Source organism: Oryctolagus cuniculus, chromosome 7, assembly GCF_051225735.1.
Source record: "Oryctolagus cuniculus isolate XC-2025 breed Fujian yellow rabbit chromosome 7, ASM5122573v1, whole genome shotgun sequence".
NCBI classification, from domain to species: domain Eukaryota; kingdom Metazoa; phylum Chordata; class Mammalia; order Lagomorpha; family Leporidae; genus Oryctolagus; species Oryctolagus cuniculus.
Window position 1 is genome coordinate 46,808,209 of NC_142873.1, and position 15,976 is coordinate 46,824,184.

A 15,976-nucleotide genomic window follows, 5' to 3' on the forward strand; every position below is an offset into this window, starting at 1 on the left:
TGCCCACTCAGCAGCTGCTGCCAGCGCCCACAGTGGCTCCTCGGCTGCCCCGCTGCCCTTGCTGCCCTCCCTGGGCACAGCCCTGGGGGAGTCTTCACTCAGCCCGAGTGCCCGAGGCCCTTGCACCACAGCTCTGTCCAGCTTCCACACCGTGAGCCCAAAATTTTGTGAAGCAAGTCTTTTTCCCTGGTCCTTGGCCAGTCCTGGACCGCCCGAAGCTGAGCGGCCACCCATGGAAGAACCAAAAACAGGATCAAGCCAAGCCCCCGAGGCAGCACAGAGCCCACCGCCAAGCAGTTTCCAGCTGGTGGGGGCTGAGTTCTCGACAAAGGGTCCACGGTGGGTGGGGGGTGGGAGAGGAATCTGGGGGAGTTCTCTCCCGGGGCCACAGAGGGAAGACGGCTCTCATCCGGGAGCAGCAGTCAGAGAGACGAGATGCAAGCAGGCAGGCAGCAGGTATTGTGAGGAGAAAGGCCATGGGAACGAGCCTAGAACCAGGTGACATGAGCAGCAGCCCACAGGGCGAGATCCAACCAGAGACGTTGGCTTGGCCCCTGCAGTACTTTAGCAATCATTTGGAACATCCAAAGGCTACCAGGGTGCACATACAAGTCTGCATCACAGCTAGTTTTGCTTGCAAGACCAGAGGAACTGGCCGGTGAGCCTGCACTCCATCGCAGCGGCTTCCTCCTGCATGAGGCAGCACCAGGGCCACCCCGCTCAGCATCCTCGGTTTCTCCCACTGCTCCTGTCCAGCTGGGCTCTGACCCCAGTTCAAAAGTGGGACAAGAAGTCAAGTCTCCCCGCAGCCATAGACTGAGAGGGACACGAGCCATCTGGGCGCCCTCTGGAAACTGCCCAGGACAAGCCCGCAGGGCCGTCTTCAGGAGAGCCAGGTGTTCACCACTGCACCTGGGGACGTCCCTTCCTCATCCAGAGAGGCCAGATGGGGTCCGCCTGGCAGAGCCACTCCACCTGCCGGGAATCCTCAGCACGGCAGCCCCCCCACCCCCCAGCGGCTCAGGATAAGCCGCGAGGGGCTTCCAGGGCCACCGAGATTTCTGGAAATGTTAATACTTCCCATTTCCTCTTGGTGATTAACAGTAAATACCTTTGAACAAAAATTGTCCTGTGAATTTGGGGAGCAGCAAAGAAGCTAGGCTAGGCAGACCAAGCCCTGCTCCATGGTCAGTCTTCAGGGAGAAGTGGGAGTGAGTTTAGATCTGGAGCTAAGAACTGATCTTCCGAGCCCGCCTAGGCCTTGATACTCCTTTAAGAAGAAACCAGTGAACTTCCTGGTGCAGCGTGTGCGGGCTTGCGAGAGCTGACTATGCAATTTCCAGCTCCTATCCGCCGCCTGAAGTCAGGCACGGGGGGGCGGGGATACTTACCCTACAGAAATAGCAAATGTGGCGAATCAGAGCTCCCCCAGCCTGTCTCCCCCCACACACTGCCACCCCACCTGCCTCACCACAGCCAAGTCAGGCCCATATCTCAGTAAGGAAAGCCCCCAAACTTAACCATCACCCGTGAGTTCCAACTGGAAATGAAGCAGTTGCCACCAACCTCAGCCAGCATCCAAGGGGAGGGGTGGGCACTTGGCACAGCAGTCAAATGCCCACTTGGGATGCTCGCACACCAGATCAGAAGGCCTAGGCTTAAGTCCCGGCTCCACTTCCAATTCTAACCTCCTACTAATGCATGCCCTGGGAAGCAGCAGGCAGTGGCCCAAGTATCGTTGCTGCTACCACGTGGGGACCTGGATTGAGTGCCAGGCCCTGGCTTCTGCCTAGTCCCAGCTGTTACTGGCATTTGGGGGCATAAACCAGCAGATGATCAGTCTCTTTTTCCCTCTTTCTCTCTCTCTCCCTAGGACTCTAAGAGGTGTTTTTCCACTCCCTTCTTCCTTTTTCCTAATTGCTCCTCCAGAGAGTCCAGACCTGGGAGATGCCCCTTTATCCAGGAGAAGGGTCAGGGCCAAAGCCCATGCTGTCTCAAAGGCCAGTCGAGGCACCAGCTGAGTGTGCTTCCACCTCCCTGGATAACTGACCTCCTGCTGCACACCCAGGGAGGCCCCAGAAAGAACTGATGCGTTGGGCGGGTGGTGGGGAAAAGTCCAAAGTGGGGGTAGGGCACTTTCCCCATAATCCTAAACTTTCTCTTCCCAGACAGCCTGAGACAACCTCTCTCATTGTCACCGCTCACACCAATTCAGACAACACCCATGGCTTGTTTTGCCTGTAGATGTTCCCTTCAGATAGCTGGATAAGTATTTGCAACCTGTCAGCCAGTTCCCATTCATCAATATCCCAGGCATTGCCACATCCTCATTTCTCTCCTTTTCTGTCTCCTGAAGCTGGAAAGTGGAGGTTGAGCCCTTGGTGGGACCCTCCCACTTCCCTAGACCACATTGTCCTGCTGCACCTTGGTAAATACCAGCTCAAGGACAGCTAAAAGTTATCCAAGACAGAAATGTAACTGAGTGTCTCAAGGCTGAAACAGGAGTCACATCTTCAATAACTATGCAAATTTCTGAGAGTTGACTTAACAAAAAACGATGAAACAAAATAAGTTGGAAGGGGACTGGTGTTTTGGCACGGCAGGTAAAGCTGCCGCCTGCGACGCTGGGATCCCATAAGGGTGTTTGTTCAACTCCCAGCTGCTCTGCTTCCAATCCAGCTCCCTGCTAGTAGCCTGGGAAAGCACCGGAAGTGGGCCCAAGTGTTTGGGTCCCTGCACTCATGTGGGAAACCTGGAAGAAGCTCCCGGCTCCTGGCTTCTGCCTGGCCCAGCACTGGCAATTACAGCCATCTGGGGAGTGAACGAGCGGATGGAACTGTAACTCTTTCTAAATAAATAGATAAATCTTTTCTTTTAAAGTGGGAGGGTGTTGTCCCCAGGGGGGTGCAGTCTTCAGGGCTTCCCAGTGTTGCTCAGGCTCCCCTACTCTTGGCGGAGGGGGCCACAGTGCTGGGGTCCGTACCAGCCTCCAGGGCCACCTGAGGAGCCGCCTGCCTCTGTAGGATGCTTCTTTCCTTTCCCCTCCTGTCTTTTCCTCAAGTCCTAGCTTCCAAGCCCAGGTCCTGCAGATAGGGTGGTGACAGGGATGAAGGCAGGCCCTGCACCAAGGCTTGGGCGGGCCACGGGCTCAGGGCGCCAGCCCCAGTGACCGGCTCGCACAGGGATGCACACACTGCCACCAGATTTTCACATACCTGGAGAGCCTCAGATATGACTTCATAAAAGTTGGCAACCAATTCAAAAATCTGGCCAGAACAGGACTAAATCAAACAAAAAACTGGTTCCCCTGGTCCCGGGGGCATTCAAACCGTCGTAGCTGGGGGGAAATGTTCTAATTCCCTAGAGCAATCAGATTCACTGGGTGAGACAAACGCTTCAACTTTCCATCGGTCAAAACCTCCCCACCACCTCCCTCAGCATGCTGTTTGCACAGCTCTGCTCTTCACAGCAGGCTCGATTTTAGTAAATTAAAAGCTGAGACCTTCCCCAGAAAACTGACCTTAAAAAAATTATTTATTTATTTGAAAGGCAGAGTTACAGACAGGTAGAGGCAGAGAGAGAGAGAGGTCTTCCATCTGCTGGTTCACTCCCCAAATGGCTGCAACAGCCGGGGCTGGGCCAGGCTGAAGTGAGGAACCACGAGCTTCTTGTGGGTCCCCATGTGAGTCCCCCACTGCTTGGAAGAGGAGCAAATAAGACTCAAACTGCTGCTCCAAGATAGGACACCAGCGTTTCAGGCCCCCACTCAGCTCACTGCTCCACAATGCCAGCCCCAAAACCAGCCATTCTAGTTCAACAGAAGATACAACACCGCCGCCAAAAGAAAGTCCACAACCTCACGGAGGTGGGCTGAGCGCTCCCTGCAGGCCCACCCGAGCTTCCTGGCCTCCCCTGCCTGCCTGCCTCCCTTGCTCCTAGCACTGTCTGCTCCTCCCTGGGCTCCTAAAGCCTGAAGCTTCCCTTCCGAGCTGCTTCCTCCCAGACACAAGCCCTCCCCTGCCTTCAATTCCCACCCACGGCCAAGGGCCAGGCGGCAGAGGCCTCCCTGTGCTAACCCTTGTATAGGATACAAGAAGGGAGTGTCTGGGGTTGGTGCTGTGGTGTAGAGAGTACAGCCACAGTCTGTGACACCAGCATCCCATATGGTTGCTGGTTTGAGTCCCGGCTGTTCCATTAGATCCAGCTCCCTGCTAATGTGCCTGAGAAAGCAGCAGAAGATGGCCCAAGTCCTTGGGTTTCTGCACCCACATAGGGGACTCATGAAGCTCCTGGCTTCGGATCCGCTCAGCTATGGCCATTGCGGCCATTTGGGGAGTGAACCAGTGGATGGAAGACCTCTCACTCTCTGTGTCTCTACCCCTCTCTGTAACTCTGCCTTTCAAATAAATAAAATAGATATTTTTTAAAAGGGGGGGAGGGAACAGCGTGTCTACAGGGGATTTTCTGAGCCCCAAGCCATATTCAAGCCTTCAGAAGTTTTGCCACCAACATTCCAGCATCCTCCGATCCAGGGACAAAATGTTCTCCGGTTATCCCACCCCACCACACCCCCACAGAAGTCCCAAGGCAGCTCTCACAGGCTCCTAGCACCTCGTTCGATCCAACCAGCGTAAGCCCCTCCCCTGCACTGGGCAGGGCTCTGGGACCAGCTGAAGGCCGGGAGCATCTGTGGGTGTTGAATCCACCCTGCGTGGCTCTACCCAGTGGGAGATCAGAAAGCTCAGCGTAGAGAGGCTTGGAGAAGGCGACAGCACACACACAGCCCTGCGGTGCAGCCGAGCAGCGCTCACTCGCTGTCTGCACCTGTGATCCAAGCAGGCTCAGGATCCTGGCGCTTGGCCATGATAAGGAGAGGCGTCCAGGCGATAGCAAGGCTCGGCCACCCCGGAGCCCTCCCCGGGGCCTCCTGTGTCCTGCCCAGACTTGACCTTGCCTCGGCGTTTGCCTCCTCCACGGACAACCTGGTGAGTGAGTTCCCACCTCAGCCACATGGACAGCCTTTCCCCGCGAGCCTGGGCCTTAAGGAGCCCAAATCTCATGGTGGGGCAGGTAGGTGGGGTTGGGGGGCAGGGCATTTGATTGGCAAAGGAAAGTAGCCCAGACCCAAAACCCAAACTTCCAGGACATCTGCATCCTGGTCTGAATCTTGTGTGGCCACAAGGTTGAGCAGCGAACCCCTGTCCTGCCTCGAGACCCAGGCTGTTCCACGAAGCTGGGGCTGTGGTCCTCGCAGGCAGCTCATTCACTGGCCACAGCCGGGATGAGTGTGTGAGCAGCTGATGCTGCAGAGGACACACTGTGCCTGCTCCAGCGTCGGGCCCAGACAAGTTTCCGAGGGCCCACCCTGCCCAGACAGGCCGACGGCTGCGAGCAGAGCTGGAGCAGCTCCCTAGGTGAGGGGCTGTGAAGGCAGCCCCCACCGACGGTGCTCTCACCACCACCCCCAGGCAGTCACTGGCCCATCCTCCCACCAGCTCTCACATTTACAAGCCTGGCAACCTTACCCGTGTTTCCTCAGTTTCCCCAACTGTACACTGGGCTAATACCAGCTGTGCTCAGCCTCATAGAGCTGTTCACCGGTCTGAAAACAGACAGCAGCGCCACGGAGCAGCAGACCCTGCCAGTCAGCCCCCATTCCTCTCCCTCCCTCCCTTTTGTCTTTAGTGTCCCTTGCTCAGACACCTGCAGGCCCTTTCTCAAAAATTCCTGGAGAGCACATGAGCCCGGGCACAGACGCCCTGCAGCTCCCACAACCCACACAGCAACCCCCGCCCTCCAGCGTGCTTTCAACTCCCCCTGACTTTTCCTGCCCAGATCTCGAGATTCTGTCTACAGAAGACGGACCTGAAGGACTATGCCCTTCCTAATGCCAGCTGGTGTCCCGACATGCTGAGCCTGTACCAAGAGTTTCTGGAGAAGACCAAGTCTGGCGGCTGGATCAAGCTGCCTTCCTTCAAGTCCAACAGAGACCACATCCAGGGGCTGAAGCTCCCCTCGGGGTTGGCGGTCACCTCGGGTAAGGCCGGGCCCCAGAGGGCCCAGGAGCACCACGCCCCAGCCCCCACAGGGCACACGGGGGTTGGTTCATCCAGCTCCCCTTTGCTGTGTTCAGGGACCTTGGGAAGGAATTTCGCAAGTTCCCTCCCGGGCCTCCGCCCAGGGGTTCTCCTCGCTGTCTCGCCGCACCCCCCATGCCACAGCTCCAGGCAGGTGGGTGGGAAGAGCAGGCGTCCATCCCAGGAGAGCACACCCTCGCCCCCAGCCAAGTGCGTCCCTGCTGCAGAACCAGTGCTCAGCACCCGCCTCTGACTTGCCTGCACCTCTCCCCTTGCTGTCAAGCCCTCCCATCCCAAGTGCCCCTCCCCAACCCCACAAAAACCCTGGGGGCCCCCCGGTCCATGGCATGCTTTAGCACAGCCTGCCTGCTCTGCCAGGCCCAGAGACCCCTGCTGGATCCCACTGATAGAGCTGCCTCCTTCATTTTCCTTAAATGTGTGTATGTCTGTCCGTCCATTGGCCTGCCTGTGTTTTCCTGTCTCTGTCATTCACATATGTGGTTCCTGTCCAGTGGGGAACAAGTGGTACGGTGAGCAGACCACTCTTCTCTTTTTTTCTTTTTCTTTCTTTTTCTTTGTTTTTGTTTTTGTTTATCTGAAAGGCAGAGTTAGAGAGAGATCATCCATTTGCTGGCTCATTCCCCAAATGGCCACAACAGCCTGAGCTGAGTCAAGCCAAAGCCAGGGGCTTCTTCCAGGCCTTGCAGGGCCCCAAGCACTTGGGCCATCTTCTACTGCTTTCCCAGGTGCATTAGCTGGGAGCTGGATTGGAAGTGGAGCAGCCGGGAGTCGAACCGGCACCCACATGGGACGCCAGCACTGCAGGTGGCAGCTTAACCAGCTATACCACAGCTCGGGCCCCTGCAGCCTACGCTTGAGTTATGGCACAATCAAAGCAGGGGCTCCAAACCAATTTTATTTTTAAGAATTTGATCTTTCCAAAAGGGGATGTAGTTGTTACAGCTATCCTGGGAGAAAAAACAAATCAGACTTCTGTGTGCGTTTCTTATTGTGTAGAACTGTTTTGATTTCTGTATGAATTACACGAGAAAGGATGCTGTGAATTTCCAGTGCCAACATTCTCCCCAAGTCCTGACCTGGCCCTGCTCCAGCCCATCCACCCTCAGCCGGGGGACTTTTGTGTTTCTCCCTTGAGGCCCTCTGAGAACAGCCGCTGTGTCTCTGCTCCCAGGCTGAAGACTCGTGTCCTCTGGTTCTCTCTCCTTGACCTTGTACTCCTGGCGTTGCATCCCCACTGGGTCCCACACTCCCACGCTTCCTGCTCCAGCTGCAACATTGTCCATCTCTCCCCAGACAAAGGTGACTGGCGCATCTTCACCAGGTGCATCCCAGCGGAAGGGCAAGGTTACGAGTATGTCATCTTCTTCCACCCATCCGAGAAGAAGTCTGTCTGTCTTTTCCAGCCAGGCCCCTACCTAGAGGGGGCCCCCGGGTAAGGCCACAGGCAGGGTGGGGGTGGACATCCGAGGCAGCCTCCTGGACTTGGCGCCTCTCTAAGGAGCCAGGGTGGGACTGGGAGGCACTGGGCTTCGGCCTTGCAATGCCAGACCTGCAGGGACACACTGGGTCATCTGCTCAGTTCCCATTGTGCAGATAAGGAGGTCACAGAATTTCTAGCAAGAAGAGAGCTGAGAGGTCACTTGGGGAAGGATACGGTACACTTGGAAGGGGGCAAGATCTGGAATGGAGAGCCTGCCTTCCGGCCCTGTGCCACCACTGCAAGCAACCACTTTGACCTCTGCTCGATTTTTAAAAGATTTATTTTGCTTATCTAAAAGGCAGAGAGAAGAGAGATTCCACTTATTGGTTCACTCCCTAGATAGCCACAACAGCTGAGGCTAAGACTGGGCCAGGCAGAGGCCGAGAGCCAGAACTCCATCCAAGTCACCCACATGGGTGGCAGAGGCCCAAGTGCGTGGGCCATCTTCTGCTGTCTTCCAGGGCACATTAGCAGGGAGCTGGATCAGATGCGGAGCAGCCGTGACTGGAAGCAGTGCTCCAATGGGATGCTGGCCTCAGAGGCAGCAGCTTAACCCACCGTGCCACAACACCAGCCCCTGACTTTTGGTTTTTTAATTTCTTAGTTGAAACCAGGAGCAGTAAAATCGACCTGCCAGGGTGACTGAGCGATTCGCTGTTAGGGCCCACATGTGTGTGTTTAGAAACCACACAGCACCATATAACCATCTACTCAAACCCCATGTCAACGCGTGGGGAAAGACACACACAGAGGTAGAGTAACTTGCCCAAGGTAGCACAGGCAATCGGGGACTCTCATCCAGCAGCAGGAATGCCAAGCCCTCCACTGCACTTTGCCGCCCGTGAACTTGAAATAGACCAAGGGAAGAATTCGCTCAGGGAAGTCAGCCTGGACCTGGGTCTCTTGCCTAAGGCCACTGAGCCACCAAATCCGTGGTTGTGTGTCCCCTCCGTCCCTAACCCTGCTCCAGCCACTGCAGGCTGTTGGCGGAGCTGGAGTTCCTGCAAGGGTCAAAGAGACACAAAGGACTGACGTGGCTTCAGAGTCCAGGCCTGAGAGGGGCTCAGTCAGGGTTAACAGAATCCAGAACTGACGTCAGCACCACCCACAAGCCACAGCCCTCCGTCTCAGAGAGGCCTCTGTGGGGGCACTGCTCTCCCTACTAGTGCGTGCAGACACTGGAGCCACGGGCTTGTGCCCCACAAGGGCCAATTACACCCTCCCTTCTGAAGAGCAAACCCCATGGCAGCAGGGATGAAGCCGAGGGCTGCTCACGGAGAGGAAGCTGACGAGACAGAAGAGGACAGCCCAGCACTGAGGGCAGCGGTGAGCCGAGGGCGCTCCAGGGGACAGATCAGCAGCTCTCGCCACCAGATGCAAAGGGAGGCAGGGGGCTGGGAACCCCACTGGCGGCAGGTGCAGGAGGGTAGCCCACGGTGGAACAGCGGGGACAGCTGATCTGGTCCCTGGAGCGGCTGGGGACCACACTTGTGAAAACCAGGAACTGTCTGTGGTCTAAAGCTCAGTGCCTTTCTACCTGCCCCAACCTACGCAACAACGACGTGGCTGCGGCATGAAGGGCAGCTGGCCTGGGTGAGAACCAGACTGCTGCGCACTTCGGACAAGGCGAGTGCGGGCAGCACCCTGCTGAAGCGGCTCTTGGCCTCCCGCGCGGGCAGCAGTGCCCAGAAGCCCATCGGGCCAAGGTTCTCAAAGGTCCTGAAAGCTGTGTTTCACGTTTGCCTGTCTTGAAAACATAGGCCCAGCAGGTGCCAGGTGGAGTGAGGGCTGACCGCAGGGCAAGCTTCAGAGCCCTTCCATTCCCCACATGCGTGCACTTTTCCAAGTGATGGCAACTGCCACCAAGCAGGTGACGAAGCAGTAGCACGTCTTCCAGGGACGTGAGACTGCTGGTGTCGTTGGCTACAGACACGTGCTGAAGCAAAGCAGGGCATGCGCAGCTGATCGTGACTGGCTTGGTCCCAGGGGGATACGGCTGTCTCCTTTCCTCCTTCAGCCTGAGGCTGAAGATCTGTGTTTGAAGGGGTGGGAGTGGCTTCAGAGGGCAGAGGGAAGGCCCAGTGAGGCGGGTCTGCCCAGCGCCTCCAGCCCTGGCCTTGTTCCGCACCCCCAACCTCAGGTTCGCACACGGAGGGTCCCTGGCAGCCATCATGGACGAGACCTTTTCCAAGACAGCCTACTTGGCTGGAGAGGGGCTGTTCACACTAAGCCTCAGCATCAGGTTCAAGAAGTAAGTAAGCTCGGGGCCCGGGCTGTCCTCACTGCCCTTTCCAGCCCTGGGGGTCCGGCAGTTGGGGCGCAGGAACCCTGCCTGCCCCTGTCCTGCTCTGCACCCTCCTCCCCAGGCAACTCCTCCAGTCCCTGGGCAGAAGGCAACCTCTGCCACCCACCTTTGGGATCCGACAAGCAGGCCTTGAGCCCAGGGCCATCCAGGAGTCCCTGAGGCCGGGTGGGATGAAGAGGAGAGAGGGCACCTGGCTGGATGGTTCACACGAGGGCCGGGCCGAGCTGCCTCCTCCCCTAGCTTGATCCCCCTGGGCTCTCTGGCGGTCCTGAACGTTGAAGTGGAGAAGATCGAGGACCAGAAGCTGTACATGTCCTGTGTCACCCAGAGCAGAGACCAGCAGATAGTCTACGCCAAGTCCTCAGGTAAAGAGGCCTCAGCCCTCCCCCCAGCCATGCCCGGCCACCACCCACTCCCCAACAACTCAAGGGAGAGCGGATGCTAAGGAGCCAGTCCCCAGCTGGGCGTGGCCTTTCCAAGGGTGGGGTCGTGCACCTGCTGGAGACACAGATGAAGACCTCAACTAGGACTTTTTTTTCTATATGAGTTACCCGACCTACACTACCTGGGCCCAGGTGATGGGAAATTTGGAGCAAAATGCTTAGAGCACCTCATCAGCTCCTGCCTCCGTGGCCCTGGCTCCTGCCGCTCAGCTCAGCCTCTCTTGCAGGTGTTTTCCTGCAGCTGCAGCTGGAAGAAGAGTCACTCCAGTAACAGTCACTGTGCCACCAGCAGAGCCTCCGCCCATGCCCCACCACGGCGCATGGACAGGGTCTAAGAAGCAGCTGGTAGCCGGGGCAGGGGGAGGGGGAGGCACCTTCCTCTGAGCAAATAAATCCTCAAAGCCCCACTCTGGAGCTGGAAGTCAAAATCCTTCCTGGGCCTCCCATTCAGCCGCAACAGAAGACATTTGCTGAGCACCTGCCCGGCACCAGGCACGGGGTGAGGCGCCAGGCATGCAGCGATGGAAACAGAGCTCCCGGCCTTAGCGGGAATGCCTGAGTTCACAGCGAGCACCCCCGCCCGCTCCCACCACCAGCACGGTGTGGGTCCTCTCATTCCCTGAAAGCAATCACAGAGGGCTTTCTAGGCGACACTGCACTTGAACTAAGCCCCAAAGGCTAAGTGGTGCTCCCCAGGTAGGCAGGGTGGGGAGGCCGGACCAGGCAGAAGGAAAGGTAGCAACAAAGGCACACAGGTGTGAAGGAGCAATGTGATTGGGGGGGGGAGGGGTGCAGGTCTTAGGGGGCTTCATAAACCCTGCTGTGGATGGAGCTTGAACTTGATCTGGTTTTTTGTTTGTTTGTTTGTTTTTTAAGATTCTATTTAGTTGAAAGGTAGAGTTACCAAGAAGTAGAAGCAGAGAGAGATAGACAGAAAGAAAGGTCTTCCATCTGCTGGTTCACTCCCCAAATGGCCTCAATGGCCGGAGCTGGGCCAGGCTGGAGCTTCTTCTGGGTCTCCCACACTGGTGCAGTGGCCCAAGGACTTGGGCCATCCTCTACTGCTTTACCAGGCCATAGCAGAGAGCTGGATTAAAGGTGGGCCAGCCGGGACTCGAACCAGTACCAAAACAGGATGCTGGCACTGCAGGCGGCTGCTTTACCCACTACACCACAGCGCAGACTCCAACTTGATCTTGTAGGTCACTGGGAATTTTTAAAGAGTTTGGGCTGGCGAGTGACACAAAGTTTTGCTTTTAAAAAAGATGACTCGGGCGACAGGAAGGGATCAGCAAGACTGAAGGCAGGAGCATGGGTCAGAGCCGTAAAGGTGAGAGACGTAGGAAGGGCAAATCACAGAAGTACAGGACTTTGCCACTGGTGGTGCATGGCGGGCCGGGCAGGACAGGATACTGCAGTAGTTCCCAAGTTTCTGGTGTGGGGAACTGGTGGGGGTGGTGTTCAGGGCGATGTCTTCTGGTAGTTGTCACGTTCATGTTTGTATTACTCAGTTTTTGCCACTATAACTAAACAGCCGAGAGGAGCTACTTGGGAAGGCAGATTTACTTCGGCTCACGGTTTTGGAGGCTCACAGCCCAAGAGTAGGCTGGCACCACCGGTGCCAAGGCTGGTGAGGGTGGAGGATGGGGCGCAGCACGGACAGAGGAAGGATCACATAGCAAGCCAAGGAGAGCAAGCAGCTGGGCCCACTCTGAGGAGAGCCCCATCCCCAGGACACACCCCGGTGACCTAAGGACCTCCCACGGGGGAGTCATCTCCTAAATAATCAAACTGAAGCTCCGCCCTCTCCTATCAGTACCACCTCAGGGCCCAGCCCTTAACACATGGCTTTGTGTGGGACACCACAATTAATATCCAAACTACGGCAACGTTTATTGTCTGTTTCTAGCCTTGGACAGCTCCCCAGTCAATGAACCGCAACACCTAGCACAGGACCCGATGCACGTTAGGCAGACAATGAATGGGTGAACAAGCCAACTCAGGTAGAATCTTCCTTGGCGTCATTAATACACTCACCAGATCCCGGCTGAATGCTAAGCACTGTCCTCACGATCCCCTAGTGAGGGAGGCAGAAGCTAAATAACCACATGGAGAGGGGAAAAAACCTGTGACCAAGGCTGCAAGGGGAAGTGCGGGGTGCTGAGGTGTGCAGCCCCCAGTTCACATGGGAGGGCTTCCTGGAGCAGGACGGGGAAGAGCCTGCAAAGTGGACAAGGACAGGAAGCAGCCTTCGCCACAGTCTTTTTTTTTTTTTTTAAGATTTATTTATTTATTTATTTGAAAGTCTGAGTTACACAGAGAGAGGAGAGGCAGAGAGAGAGAGAGAGGTCTTTCATCCGATGGTTCACTCCCCAATTGGCCGCATGGCCGGAGCTGTGCCAATCTGAAGCCAGGAGCCAGGAGCTTCTTCCGGGTTTCCCACACGGGTGCAGGGGCCCAAGAACTTGGGCCATCTTCTCCTGCTTTCCCAGGCCACAGCAGAGAGCTGGATCGGAAGAGGAGCAGCCGGGACTAGAACCGGCGCCCCTATGGGATGCTGGCACTTCAGGCCAGGGCGTTAACCCACTGCGCCACAGCGCCACCCCTCGCCACAGTCTTAAGGAGGGAATGAGCTTGCTGCAGTCTTCGGAGAGACTGCAGGATGGTGGGTGAGCCCGGGGTGCAGCTGCTGGCCTCTTCTTGTCAGTGGTGGCCAGAGCTTTCCCAGGATCTGCCAGGGATGGAGAGCACAGGCCGGCCAGCCTGAGCGTGCTGGAACTGGCTCTGCTGTGGGCGTCTCCATGTCCAGAAATCCTGAGCCTGGCCACTTTTTCCCTGGACCAGTATCATTCAGAGAGCTGGTCACTGCAAGTCGCTCTGCCTGGGAGCTACTGGGATGGTTCCAGAGCAGGGCGACAGGGGCAGGAGCCCAAAACGGGGACTTCTGTAAGAGATGAGCTCAGTGCGGCCACAGCTATGGGCTTCACCTGGCGGGGCTGGGTGGCCCCCAGGCAGCTCAGAGGGATGGTGGCCACTGCCTCTTCCCAGTAGCCCTCCTCAACCCGCAAGCAGGCCAGGTCCAGTTCTAGCAGGCTTGCAGCTAGCAATCTGGCTCTGACTGGAGGAAGAGTCTAGAAGGCCAGACTGATGGTTGGAGAGACAGAGCTGTGTTTATCCAGGAAAAGAAGTCAGACGTAGGCAGCAGAGGCCCCTGCCAGCTCCTCCCAGGACAGGGCTGGGGGAGCAAGCTGGAGAGGAAGCTGCTCCCCTAGGGCTCCGAGCGCCTCCGGGCCAGAGGCCAGGCCCCAGCAGCCGCCCACAGGTAAGGCCTGCACTCCGGGCACAGGACTGGGCCGGGCGTGGGCCGGAGCACCCAGCCAGATCAACGGAACAGTCGCACTCCTGGTGGCCCGGCGCAGGGGGGCGGTGAGCACGGCGCGGCGGAGCCTTCCGCAGCGGGCTCTGGGGTGGCAGGGAATCAATGCCGCCTTTGTGCCCGGTGGTTTCCTAGGGGAAAAAAGAAGTGGACGGTGGGAGGGGCGGCCCGGCTCCGCCCTACAGACGCGGGATGCGGCAGAGCTAGGAGGCTGGGCGGCGGGACGCTCACCGCTACAGAGGGCCTTGAGGGGTGGGATCCGTGTCCCCGAAGGGTGCGTCCCCTTGAACTGGCCCTGGGTGTCCTCCGGTCAGCAGCCAGGTGTGTGCTCTGCCGGCCAGGGGCAGATCTGAGTCCCCTTGTGGCCGGAGGGAGGAGCCAGAGGTGGCAGGTGGAGCGAGGCCGCCCACAGAAGCCGGGCAGCGGAGGGAGTGGTCAGGAGAGGAGCCCGCGTCCGCAGTGTGGGCGGGGGAGGGGCGCTGAGCCCGCCCGGGGCTGTGTCCCTTCGAGGGGAGCGTGTGTGCCCGCGGGGTCAGCAACCGCGGTGGTGACCACAGAACTCTGGTTCTTGACTCTACGAGCCGTGCCCGAGGGCTTTAGTGGGTGTGCCCGCCCCTCTGGCCCTGGGGGTGCCAGTGGGGGCGTCTGTGAACGCGAGTGACTGACCGGTCGTGGGTCCCCGTCACTCCCCTCACCCCCGTCCCCTGGACTTCGCCGCCCTTTCTTTTTCCTGGGCCGCACAGCCCGCGGGGGTGTGCGGACAAAAGCCTGGGTGTGCCCGCAGCATCGCCCACCGGCGGCCTCTTTCCTCTCCTTGCCCAGCGCAGCTCCGCGCCGCCCTCGCGGCCGACTCGCCGGATTCGGACCCTCCGGGCGCCGCGGAGGCTCGTTACCCACCTCAGCGCCCTCTGCGGCCCCACCCCCGGCATGTGGCTCTTGGAGAAGGCGGGCTACAGAGTGGGCACCGCAGAGCCGCGGGCCCGCTGGGCGCCCTCCAGCCTGTTCCCTAAGCGCCGCAGCCCAGCGCCCGCGATGCGCGCCTGCCCCAACGTCCTCACGCCGGATCGCATCCCGCAGTTCTGCATCCCGCCTCGGCTTCCGGACCCAGGCGGCGCCGAGCCCCATGCCGGGCGCGACGTGTGCGTCCGCGGCCTCCCCGCCGCCTGCTCGCTGCCGCACCTGGCGGGCCGCGAAGGCCTGGCCTTCCTGCCCGAGAGCCCGCACACGCGACGGCGCGAGTCGCTGTTCCACTCGCCGGGGCCCGCGCCAGCTACGGGGCTGTCCCCGGCTCTGGCCCGGCTGCACGTGTCCGCCCCGGACCTGCGCCTCTGCCGGGCCCCAGACAGCGACACGGCCTCGTCGCCCGACTCATCGCCCTTCGGCTCCCCGAGGCCCGGCCCCGGCCGGCACCGGCAGCCCTCGCTGTCCCCCGGGGCCAGCTCAGCGGACACCAGCCCGTACGCGCCGCGCCGCGCGGGGCCGCCCACGCCGCCGCTCTTCCACCTGGACTTCCTGTGCTGCCAGCTGCGGCCCACCAAGGAGAGCGTGCTGCGCCTGGAGCCGCGCGGCGGCCAGCTGCGCCTCTCCGCCGAGTACCAGGCCGGGCCCGCGCGGCTGCGCCTGCGCCTGGTCAGCGCCGAGGGCCTGCCCCGGCCGCGGCCCGGCCCCGGCAGCGGCGGCGGCGGCTGCTGCGTGGTGCTGCGGCTGCGGCCCCGCGTCCGGCCGCGGGCCCAGCGGAGCCGCGTGGTCAAGTGCAGCGTCAACCCCATCTTCAACGAGGACTTCTTCTTCGACGGGCTGGGTCCGCCAGACCTGGCCGCCCGCACCCTGAGGGCCAAGGTGCTGGACAGGGGCGCGGGGCTCCGCAGGGACGTGCTGCTGGGGGAGTGCGAGACGCCCCTTATCGTCCTGCTGCCCCCCTTGGGTGGGGGGCTAGGTCCAGGGTCCTCACTGGCGCCAACCCATCTCAGCCTGTAGACGGGGAGGAGAGGTGGGACGGGGAGCCTTCCTCCAGGGATCGCCACCGCGTCCTCCAGGGATCCGCACCGCGTCCGTGGCCCTCATTCCACTCCACCTGCCGGCGTGTATTTATTTTTGCTAATAAAATGCCAATTTGTCGCTAGCCGGATCTCTCCCCTGGTGGGTGCCTCTCACACTTGAAAGCCATCAGAACACACAGGGAATCCAGCAGAGCGAGTGAAACCTGCACAGTCCTGGGCTCCATCCCCAAGAGATGCCACTACAGCAGTCGGGGCCCTAGTGGGGTCCCTGGGC

General features: G+C 59.3%; 2 protein-coding genes across 2 annotated transcripts; both read left to right on the forward strand.

The window, feature by feature from the left end:
* The first annotated feature begins 4,687 nt into the window (after nt 1-4,687).
* THEM5 (thioesterase superfamily member 5) lies at nt 4,688-10,733 on the forward strand. Its single transcript, XM_002715353.6, has 6 exons — nt 4,688-4,985; nt 5,836-6,037; nt 7,392-7,530; nt 9,719-9,829; nt 10,124-10,248; nt 10,554-10,733. The coding sequence occupies exons 1-6, from the start codon at nt 4,863-4,865 to the stop codon at nt 10,595-10,597; spliced, it is 744 nt and encodes a 247-aa protein (XP_002715399.1). The 5' UTR covers nt 4,688-4,862; the 3' UTR covers nt 10,598-10,733.
* Nucleotides 10,734-11,365: 632 nt separating this feature from the next.
* On the forward strand, nt 11,366-15,824 carry C2CD4D (C2 calcium dependent domain containing 4D). Its single transcript, XM_070077709.2, has 2 exons — nt 11,366-13,648; nt 14,525-15,824. The coding sequence occupies exon 2, from the start codon at nt 14,630-14,632 to the stop codon at nt 15,677-15,679; it is 1,050 nt and encodes a 349-aa protein (XP_069933810.1). The 5' UTR covers nt 11,366-13,648; nt 14,525-14,629; the 3' UTR covers nt 15,680-15,824.
* The last annotated feature ends 152 nt before the right edge of the window (nt 15,825-15,976 follow it).